The 11,726-nt window shown below is 42.8% G+C and overlaps 1 protein-coding gene across 1 annotated transcript; it reads right to left on the bottom strand.

Moving 5' to 3' along the window:
- Positions 1–1,014: 1,014 nt before the first annotated feature.
- Positions 1,015–1,941, bottom strand: LOC122359384 (putative gustatory receptor clone PTE03). Its single transcript, XM_043259669.1, has one exon. It carries the CDS (start codon positions 1,939–1,941, stop codon positions 1,015–1,017), a length of 927 nt encoding a protein of 308 aa, XP_043115604.1.
- Between the last annotated feature and the right edge of the window lie 9,785 nt (positions 1,942–11,726).

The raw sequence follows: 11,726 nt of genomic DNA, 5'->3' as shown, positions 1-11,726 counted from the left end.
TTCAGCACAGTTACTAGAACACAACTTAAACGTAACATAATGTTATATTATAAAAAAACTATGTATAATAGCAATAATTATAAAATGTGTGTGTATATTTATTTAGTTATTGTCACTGGTATCATTATTGCAATAAATACCTGAAATTATCAAGATTATAATTTTTTAGGCCTTATCGCCCATGCCTAGTTAACTTATGTATATATACTCTGTGTGTGTGTGTGTATTTAAATGTGCTCATAAATGTGTGTGTTTTGTGTGTCTGTTTGCTCTGTTTACTGAATGCAATTTCAATAATTCATATAATTTTTACAGGTAAAGAATTCAATATTTGAATGTATGTTGCTTGATAATGCAGTACTCTGATAAAAATGCTTTTTGACTCAGTTTTTTTGTTCAAATTTTTTAATTTTTGATGAAATCTATCTGCATTCAATTGACGATAAAACATGAACACACAGATTAAAATAGTTTAGTTATTTTTATAATTTTTTTTGAAAGGAGAGGATTGGATCTTTCTTTTAATATGTTTATATATGCATAAAAAATGTTGGCGGTGGGGAGCAACATAACTTATTACATTTGATTGCTTTTAGTCATTTTTAGCATTTAGCACTTTTCTAAACGTGTAATATTTTCAACTGTAAATCATTTTGAAAGATTTAAATTGTCCTTACAGTAGCACTCAACACTTCCCGTCAGTTTTTCACAATCCTTTGAATTAAGATTATAATAAGTAAGCAATATTGCACTGGCTCGTCGTACATTATCCCACTTCTTACACAAGTAGTAAATGACTAGACATAAAACACTTATCCAAGTTGAAATATGTGAATAAAAAGCTTCCATGAAGAAAGCTTTTGTGGAAAGCAGCATGTTCAAACTAGATGGATATTTATGGGATATGCAATTTCAAGTTTTCCTTTTTCTTTGGAGTGTTACAAGTGCATAGATAAGATCCCTAAATTTGCAAAGAATAAAGTTTCAAAACCAGAGATATTCTTTATTAAAACCTTAAGGCATCTGCTTGAATGGGTTTATGAGGCAACTTATTTTTTTGCGAATATCAGGCAGGTTTAAAGCATAAACAAGTGGGTTGAGGATGGGTGGTATGATAAGAAACTCCAGTGAAAGAAAAACTGACAACCCTACAGGAAGATTTAAAGTCACAACCCGACTCAAAGTGACATCAGAAATAACTGCAACAGAGAAATTCAAAAGGACCACTATATGTGGAATACATGTTTGATAGGCTTTGCCTTTGAATTGTGAGGAGCTTCTTTGACAAATGATAAGAATTTTTATATAAGAGTAGAATATCAAGCTTAAAGGGATGACAGAAGTTACAATTATTATGAACATACCAAAAACATTATTAATTATAGTGTTTTCACATGAAAGCTTAGCTATTTCATAACTGTGACAGTATACCTTAAACAGTTTGTTTCCACATATTTTCAGTTTCAGTGTTAAAAGACCAGAAATACCAAGCAAAATCATTGGATAACTCAAATTTATAACAATTAAAATAGTTAGAAACTTTGGTGTAATTATGTTGTGATATTGTAAAGGTTTACAGATTGCTGTAAATCTGTCAAATGCCATTAACATTAATATTGTATACTCATTTGCTGCATATGTAAAAATCACAAAAGACTGAAAGATACATACTTCATGGGAGATTGAGTGTATATCAGACAATAAGTCTGTCAGTACTCTTGGGAAAAAGGCAGCTGTACCAAATACAGAGTTAACAGACAAACATGAAATCAGAATGTACATGGGCTGGTGTAATGTCCTTTCCAGCAATATTGCAAGAATAATAAGAACATTAAAAAATATTATAGCACAATACAGAATAAATCCCAAAATAAATAACGCATATTTTATATATCCAATGTTTTCAAACAACATGAAGTAAAAATATGTTGCATTTTCCATATTGCATTAGCCAAAGTTTTGTCACCAACCTGTGTGAAAAATAAATAAAGTTCTTATGATTTTTATATAGCTTACAAATGAGCATTTTACATTATTAACATTAACATTATATTCTAATATAAACTACAACAAGGGAACAGCAAGATTTAATTTATTAAAGCCAACAGTTTACATCATTTATTAATCTAGGCAATGCACCTTTCTAAATATTCTAATAGTTTTCTAAGGTGAATTACTGTGATTGAGTTATGAACAAACAAATCATTATCAATAAACAATAGTACATTTACAAATGAACATTAACTTACATTAATAATTACTGTGAAGAGTAGTTTATGCTTATAATACTATGTGCTTGTCAAACTATTATCAAAATATATTTTTAAGCAAGCATGCAAATGTTTCAGTACCTTTAAAACTGACTATTGCTGATTCTTCATTTAATGTGTAAAAATAAACTACTACTGTGTTTTAGAAGACACTTTAGAAGTCCCTGCTATGCTAGTGTTTTTATAGTATCTAACATGTCTCAGGTGGCCCATCTGTTGTTTTGCAATAAGTGTTAGAAAGGAAAGTTTAACATTTGAGCTTGCAAACCCAACTGATCCCAACTCAACCCAAGTGAGCTCAGTGATGATAGTGAGTTTTGGCCAGATGGTAAGTGCTTAGATTTTATCAAGGTCAGTCTCCACACTGTTTTCAGAAACAATGTGTCCAAGGTACTTTACAGACTTTACTTTGTCTGGGGGTAGCTTCAGACCAAACTAGTAGTTTTTCTAGACCTTCATGAGGCATTCCCCGTGCCTAATTTTTTTTTGCTGCAATTATGTTTCTTCCACTTTAGAGAGAGGTCACTCAGTGAAATCAAAGGCGATTCAATGATTGTGATACTTCTTTTTGCACTGGGCCCCAGTATGTCCCATTACTGAAACCCAACCTCATTTAACACTATTCCATTCCTCTTTGCCCAGTTGTCCTGTTCTGCCTTGAGCTCCTTGTACTTTTGATTTACTAGAGCTTTGTTGTTGGAGCCTTCACAAAATTTGGCTACATGGCCATCTTCCCCACATCGGAAGCAGACCATGGCTTTGGAGATTTATTTGTAATTTGCTGTGCATTTATCTCTGCTTTGCCTGGAGTAGCTTTTGGGCTTTCCCTTAAAACTGGCTGATATCTTTCTTTTTAGACCTTGAGGACAAATCAGTTATGTCAATGCCTTAATATCTGACAGGCAGACTTGGAGCACACCGGGGTCACCATAAGCATAGATATCAGTAGCAAACTGTGTGTTACATGTAGCTTTATGTTTGGAAATACCTATGTGTCTCAGCATCCTGTCAAGTTTAGCAGCTCTTCTGTCCTCTTCAGTTCTCAGCAGTAATAGCAGCTTGGCGAAGTCAGGTGGTGTCCTTGTTTTAGACTCAAGCTAAATGATAAGTACAAGGGAATAATTGAAGGCACCCATGCTGTAACTGTTTCAGCAAATGGTGATTTGCAGACTACTTCGCTCCTTTCCGCAGTGCTAAGGATTGTCTGCAGTCCTTGTAAGTAGTCAGAAGCTTTTTCACCACTGTCCTGATGAGTGTTAAAAAACCTGACAAAGATTTCATTGCCATCTTCCACCAGTCCATAAGCAGAATCAAGAAGTTTCATATAATCTCATGGAGGGGCGGTAGAACCAAGCTGCTTAACCACGTCTAAGGCTAGTGGTAAGAGACTTTGAAGGATCCTCTGCAGTGGGAGAATCTTGTAGCAAAAGGTTAAAATGGAGACACTATGTGTCAAAAAATAAAGAATGCAAACATTTTGAATGGTGTCTTCTGCCTGCACTGCAGAAGCATAATTTCTGATGACGTGTTCAACTACTATAGGTTGCACCTCGGGGTAAGCGCGTTCAATATAGAGACTGGAGTCTTTTTTCTCGCTTCTCAATCTGATGCTCTGTCTGAAATTTGGGTGATTTTTTTAGGCTGATTTTTTTTTTTGTACAGTACTAAGGGCTACTCTCACTATTCTCACCATGACTACATATTTTGTAATGGTTTTAGCAATTTCATCATCGTCATATGTATCATTAATGCCGGTATCATTAATCACACATGACACATTTTGCTTTGATATTGTAACATCTTTAAATTTCTGAAACATTCTTTTTTTTAATCACAAACTTTAAAATATCACTCAGTTCATTAAAATAAATATATATATATATATATATATATATATATATATATATATATATATATATATATATATATATATATATATATATATTGTAAGGAGCAAAATCAAAAAACCTGTAATACAATAAGACTAATCTGAAAAGGGATATCCAAAGCAACAAAAGGACTTCAAAAAGAGAGTAAACAACACCATCCCTCCCTGTTGCTTTTATGACACCCTCCTCACCTCTGCTCTTCCTGCTTCCCCTCCTTCTGCCCAAAAGACTTGGCTTAAAGTTCATTAGGAATAAGGCATTATATGTCATGTGTCTTATGAACCTATTGTTCTTCACTTTCATGTTTGGTCTTATTTGAAAGGTCTCAGTGCGATTGGTAAATTGGTCTCAATTTCACAGTAATCACTTATATTATGGAAAAGATTAAGAACTGTGTTCTGTGGAAAAGGGGATGTGTCTTCCTTTTGGGTCTCTGAAAGTGTTCAAGCCAGGTGTGACCGTGGAGCACGGGAACCTAAACACCAAAAGGTTTTTACAACTAAATTTGGGACCTCTTTGTCTGGTCTGAGTATATAAGGAAAGTGACAAAACACCACAAGGCACGATTCTGTAGTCAGATCAGCCCGTAGTGTGGTGTGTGTCTCCATACACCACACTATGTACTTTCTCAAGACCAGGGATAATAACCTTTTATGTTTGTTTTATTTTGTGTTATTTTTGTACTGCTGATCAGTTGTGCAAATGTTTATGAATTATACCAATTTGGAAAATATTCTTGCCTGGCAAAACAAATGTTAATCTTGGTTAACTTTTCTAGTAGGTTCTGAGGTTTTCTGCATTGTTGGCGTGCTAGGGTGAGTCAGATCAACGATCAATGGTTGGAGCCGGCACGTTTTTGAGATCTTGACTTCTGGCCACCAAACTGGCTTAGCATGCTATTACTTAAGGAACGCATAAAAATTACTCTTTTTGAGTCTTTTGAGGAAATGGCTGCATTAAGGTAAGCGATCTAAGGGGTAGCCTCTGACTAAGACCTGGACTAGCCCAGATGTGTCGAGAGTCTGTTCTGGCCAAACATGTTCCACTGCCGGATCCGCGCACCCAAGCTACCCGCTTGCTTCCTAACGTCGAGGCCTACGTCCAAATGTTTGAAGCCACAGCCCCTACGGAAGGATGGCCCCCAGACGAATGGGCACGGATTCTAATACCGCTACTGACGGGAGTACTCCAGCGTGCATATTAATTCGCTTCCAAGGGAAGAGGAAAAATTATGTCACGCTACGGCGGGAAATTCTTTCACGCTTGGGGCTTTCTCCCATATCTGCTGCACAGCAGTTCCACTCCTGAGAGTATAACCCCCACACACCACCATGAGACCAAGCGGCCAAACTTACCCGTCTAGCGCACCGGTGATAACTAGAGGGGACTCCATCGACTGGACAGGTATCGGAGCAGGTAGTCGTCGATCGGCAGGCGGTCCGGATGAGAAACCCCACGACAATTTCCGAGTTGGTAGGAGCGGTGGAGCTGGTGGATGCTGGCCAACATCGAGAGATTGGGGAGCAAGCACCGCCGTTGTATCGTCTATCACAACCTCCACGAGGAGCACCAAAAATGGTAGTAAGGATAACCGTTCAAGGCCCTCCTCGACTCCGGTTGCGGCGTCACGCTGGTCCAAGCCAACATCCTGGCCCCCCTGTTCCAAATTTATCTATGTGCATGGCGACACGCGACAAGTACCGTCAAGACGAGTCAACCTATCGGCCGCCTCAGGAACTTGGCCCTTAAAGGTGGGTATGCTGAAAGACCTGCTGGGTCCCGTCCTACTCAGCCGAAACTGGCCGGGGGTCGACCAGCTGCTCGCGGCCACTTTGGCCAAACGGCCAAACATGGGGGGGACCGCCGATGAAGGAGGCCAGTGAAAGGACCATCGCAGCCAACGCTCCTGGCCTCCAATAGCGGGAGAGATGGTGAGTCCTCCTCCCAAAACCCTAACCTTTTCTATGATGTGTTTCAGCAGGTTACCGGGGAGGCCTATTCGCAAAAGCTCAGAAGGAAGACGATCGTTTGAAGCACTGTTGGCCGCAATTGTGTCAAATCGAAGACCATGAAGTGTGTCCTGGGCCCCATCCTCTCCCTCATTTCATTGTCAAGAACGGCCTGCTGTACTGCGTCACCCAGCGAAGGGGGGAGGAGAAACTGCTACTAGTAGTGCCACATTTGAAGACTGAGGCCATTCTCGAGCTGGCACACACACACCCAATGGCAGGATATCTCGGCGTACAGAACACCTGTCAGCGGATCCACGATAGGTTCCACTGGCCTGGAGGCCAATGTGAAGCTGTTCTTCCAGGCGTGCCCGACCTGCCTACTCACCACGCCAGGGACTCCTCCCCCCAGTCCGCTTATACTGCTACCCATCATAGGGGTACCCTTTGAGCTCATCCAGATGGATCTGGTGGGGCCGCTGCCAAAGTCTGCTCTGGGTTACAAACACATTCTAGTCATAGTTGACTACGCCACCCGGTATCCCGAAGCCGTACCGTTGAGGAAGGCCACTGCTAAGACCATCTCAAAAGAGCTCTTCGGAATACCCAGCAAGATTCTGACCGACCAGGGTACCCCCTTCATGTCCCGGCTGCTGAAGGTCAAGCAAATACGTACCACGGTCTACCATCCCCAGACCGATGGGTTAGTCGAAAGATTCAACCAAACCCTTAAACAGATGTTACAGCGGGTGGTGGCGGAAGACCGGAGTGACTGGGACCTCTTGATTCCCTTCGTGTTTTTCGGAATCAGAGAAGTACCTCAGGCTTCCACAGGATTTTCCGCCTTCAAGCTTCATTTTGGCCGACAGCTACGGAGCCTCCTGGACGTCGCCAAAGAGGCCTGGGAACAGCAGCCGGCAGCCCATCGAAGCGTGATCGAACATGTCAAGGAGATGAGGGAAAGAATCGACCGGGTCATGCCATTAGTCCGGGAACACTTGGTTAAAGCGCAACAGGCCCAACAACGCCACTATAACTGGGCAGTCCAATCACGGGAATTCCAGCCCGGAGACAAGGTGATGGTCCTCGTTCCCACAGCCGCATGCAAGTTCCTGGCAACATGGCAAGGACCATATATGGTCATCGAACGGATCGGCCCAGTCATTTACAGGTTACGTCAACCGGGCCGAATACGAACTGATCAGCTGTACCACATAAACCTGCTAAAGAAGTGGAGAGGGAACAAGGACCAGCTCAATGCCCTTGCGTCTACCGATCCTGTGGTTGTGGACATCAACCCCCACCTCTCGGCTGCCCAGAAGGGGGAGCTCCAGCACCTGGTCGGTCAGTTCTCTGATGTGTTCTCTTCGTGCCCCGGGAGGACCCAAGTCATCAAGCACAAGATCCATACGGTACCCGGAGTTATCGTCCGGCAGCGGCCCTATCGGGTCCCCGAGGCTCATCGGCAAGCTATCGAAGAGGAGGTCCAACAAATGATAGCCCGTGGTCCAGCCCCATCGTGATGGTCCCCAAGCCTGATGGCACCCTCCGCTGCAACGACTTCCGGCGATTAAACGAAGTTTCGAAATTCGACGGATATCCCATGCCCCGGGTGGATGCACACATATATATACATATACATATATATATATACATATACATATATATATATATGACTCATCAGTCACCGCCAGCACTTCTTTGCCTATGATCAACTCCAGTCCCATGATCCATCCAGCACCCTACTCGGTGGAGGCGTGCTTGCTAGTATTTGAGATGCAACCCACACTCTAACCCTCTTTTTTCTTGCTATCTGGGGCAGCACTTCAATGGGCCAAGACATTATGGAAGCAAGGTGGACCGTTAATACATTTAGCGCTCATTTTAAAGTGTTTGGCCGTACAGATGGAGATGTCTCAGCGGGCAAGCAGCTGTATCACGTCTCAAGGTACCATGTCAATACAAGAATACTCCTACAGTCACAACCCTCCTCGATTCCGGGTCAGCAAGGAGCATTACCCTCTACTATCTATACTAAGGCATAATTCCATCCTCTTTTGGGAGACTGGGGAAGTCCTAAAGTGGGGTAGAAACTATCATCCATTGTTTTCCCTGTTTGCTGTTAACTGTTCTTCAAAGTCTACTGATCAATTCCACGTCCATTTAAAGTCCCCTGGAGAAGCAGTGGATATACCAGAATATTTAAAGACACATTCTGCCCCAAAAGAGCAGCCAAGTTACCACCACACCAACCATGGGACTGTGCCATCAATCTCATACTGGGTGAGCCAGTGCCCTCGTGGGAAGATTTACCCAGTCTCGCTTCCAGAACATATGGCCATGGAGCGTGCAAACAAGAATTTACAAATACACCTTGATTCTGGGCTCCCCCTCATCATATAGGTTGACTCATCCACTACTGGGGTAGGAGCCATGCTGTCCCAGCAGCAGGGGAAACCATCGACTCCATCCATGTGCCTACTTACCCCTCAAAGATTTACCCACTGCCCAGGAAACAGTGGAACTGCTGTTTAACCAAGTATTCCGGTTGTTCGGATTCCTTGAAAACATTATATTTGATAGTGGACCCCAGTTTATAGCCAAGGTATGTGATGCATTCTTTTCTCTCCTAGGTGTGACCATCAGTCTCTACTCTGGATATCATCCCCTATCTAATGGACAGACAGAGAGGAAAATCCAGGAGGTGGGATGATTCTTCCGTACCTTCTGATTCCAGTCAATGACTTTCTAAGGACAATATACTCACCTGATTCCTCTGCCATAGACTTTCCATGCTCACCCGTGCAAATAAACCTTACTATCATTTGTGGTGAGAAGGGAAACAAGAGATAAACATTATTCTCAAACCAAGTGGAGGAATTTCTCAGACACTGGTGTCCTCGTGCTGCTTATAAAGCCCAGCCTTGAAGGCTTGCAGATGCAACCAACCAGCCAGTGAGGGGTGTGGCCAGGTGCTCCTTGTTTGTTTCCAGGGCGATGCTGATGATCTCTCGGGACACTCGTCACATTCCCCTTCCCCCTTCCTGGTCTTGTAGCGAACTGTGAGAATAGGGGAGAAAAAGGGGTGGGTAGGCAGTGACCCCTGACAGGCCTCAGGTAGCCGCCCAGATCCGAGAATGACCATTGACATTAGCATTTGTCACACCAGCTTGGTGATGCACAACGAAGTGGAAGTCCTGGAGCTCAAGGAACCATCGAGTCACCCTGGTGTTGGTGTCCTTGGCCCGGGCCATCCATTGAAGGACCAAGAAGTAGTAGTGAAGCTCCAGAACTGCCCACTTGAAGGCCAGGGCCTACTTTTCCACCACTGCATAGTTTCTCGCGGCCGGGGTCAGCTTTCGACTGATGTACAGAACTGGGGTCCCATGAAGACCGAAGGGAAGGGTCCGGTAATGCCAGTGCCCACTAGGAATGGAGAAGGCAGTTTTAGGTTTTCCAGACGCAAAAAGTGGTCCTTGCCAGTAGCCTTTTGTTAGGTCTAGGTCTGTCGACAAGCTTCAGGGACACGGTAGGGCTGCTGCCGAAAGATGACTCCTGGGTTGGTCTTGGTGTCATGCTCGATCACGTAGGTCCGCCCAGGTTTATAGGAGAACATGGCGAGAACTGATTAATTAGGTGCTGGAGTTCCCCCTGTTGGGCAGCCAAGAGATATGGGTTGCTGTTGACAACCATGGGGTCGGAGACTGGCGCTGCCAGCTGGTTCTCATTACCCACCCATCTCTTCAGCAGGTTGATGTGATAGAGCTTATCATTTCAAGTGACTGCCCCGATTCTTTCCACCGCCATATAAGGCCCTTGCCAAGTAGTCAGAAAATTGCAGGCAGCGGTGGGCACGAGAATCATCTCCCGGCTGGATCTCCCGTGAAGAAAAAACAAAAATATGACTAAAATTAACACAGTGGAAAAACCCTTAATAACTGTCAAACAATCTCAGGAACAAATGGTGGGTGGTATGTGCTATTGCTGTATGTGCTATTGCACTACACCAACTCTACATCTAAACCTATCCATACAGGAAACTTTTTCCAAAAAAACATAATTTAGTATTTTTTTTTCTTTTCTTTAATTTTTTTTGGACTTATGGGGACATCGGCAGTGTCCTTATAAACCACCTTCAAATAGTAATACCTCTGTCATACCCATGTCATTAAACAAATTTGTGTCCCTATAAACCACAAAATACAGCACACACACACACACACATTTCTTTTTTAAATGATGTTTAGCTATAGACAAATTTTGGGTGGAGCGCGCACTGATAATTAACCCAGCTGGCTTCTCGTTTCCTAATCACGGCATTATCCAACCAGAGCAAGAGAAGCCTCCTATAAATTCACACAATCCTCTTACCTCGATATCTCGTTCATAGCATCCCTCCACCATCCCAATCTCCACTCCTCCTAGACGCCAAGCCCTGTCTGCTTTTCACGGACATGAGGAAAAAACTCTGGACTCGGTAGTCCTCTCCCTGATAGCACGCCAAACACGCTTACTTTAACCGCTACTATGATTAATTATATGTAAGTGCGAACTCATGAAATGTAATTTAATTCAGTGATCCACATCAGAATTTTCATCAGCCTTGACCTCAGTCTACAGTGTCACATTATTCTTCAGAAATCGTTCTAATATGTTGATTTGCTATCAATGCTGTTCTTTTTAGCTTTCTATTCATAAAAGATTTCTGAACAAAATATCACATGTTCCAAAAAATATTAGGCACAAAAACTGTTTCCAACACTGCAATAAATCATTATATTAGAATGATTTCTGAAGGATGTTATGCTATTTTAAAGTAAATTAATTATGCATTATAGGCTATATGTGTCACATAGTTAGACTCTTTTGTTGTTGTTTTCTTGTCCCATATGTCCTATTTTCAGTTAAATTGTATTCAGGTGAGTTCAGTTAACTATGTCATTTACATTTTACTGTCGTTTTTTTTTCCCTCATGAATTACCCCACTCAGGATCCAGAGCCCAGCCCACCACTTCAACGTGACAGGGAGCAACAGCCAGAGCCCACCGCTGATGGAGTTTCGGGTTTGCAGAGACCACAGAGCCATTGCCAGGGAGACCGACAGAACCAAGGCTCACAGAACCTGCTCCCCATTGGCTCCTAGCTCCCTCCTCTCCACCGTGGCCCATCAATCAACCAGCTGCGCCAGGCTCCATCGTCCCTCTGGCTCCGCCTTGGTCTGTGGTCGACCATCCGTCGCCTCGGGATTCCACTCCTCCAGCTTCACCTCATCCCTCCATCCCTCCAGCTCTGTCAGGCTCCTCCATCCCCCAAGCTCCAACTCGGTCCTTGTCTTTCCGTTTCTGTTTTTGGTGCAGGGACACACCTTCTGGGAGGCGGGCGATATGTCACGTAGTTGGACTCTTTTGTTTTTTTTTCCTGTCCCATGTGCTGTGTGTGCCCTACCTTCAGTTAACTGTCTAATTGTATTTAGGTGTGTTCAGTTAATTATTTCATACTTTAGGCTTCATAAGTTCCTGTTTGTCCTTTGTTAGATCGTCCGTTCACATCTCTTAATGCATGTGGTTATAGTCTGTCTTTCTGCCTGCCTGCCTGCCTGTATGTTTATTTTCTCTTTC

Source organism: Puntigrus tetrazona, chromosome 15, assembly GCF_018831695.1.
Source record: "Puntigrus tetrazona isolate hp1 chromosome 15, ASM1883169v1, whole genome shotgun sequence".
Lineage (NCBI taxonomy): Eukaryota > Metazoa > Chordata > Actinopteri > Cypriniformes > Cyprinidae > Puntigrus > Puntigrus tetrazona.
This window is presented reverse-complemented; position numbering and strand designations above follow the sequence as displayed.

Excerpts from the sequence above, each read along its gene's own strand:
- LOC122359384 (XM_043259669.1), bottom strand. The coding sequence starts at position 1,941 with ATGGAAAATGCAACATATTTTTACTTCATGTTGTTTGAAAACATTGGA.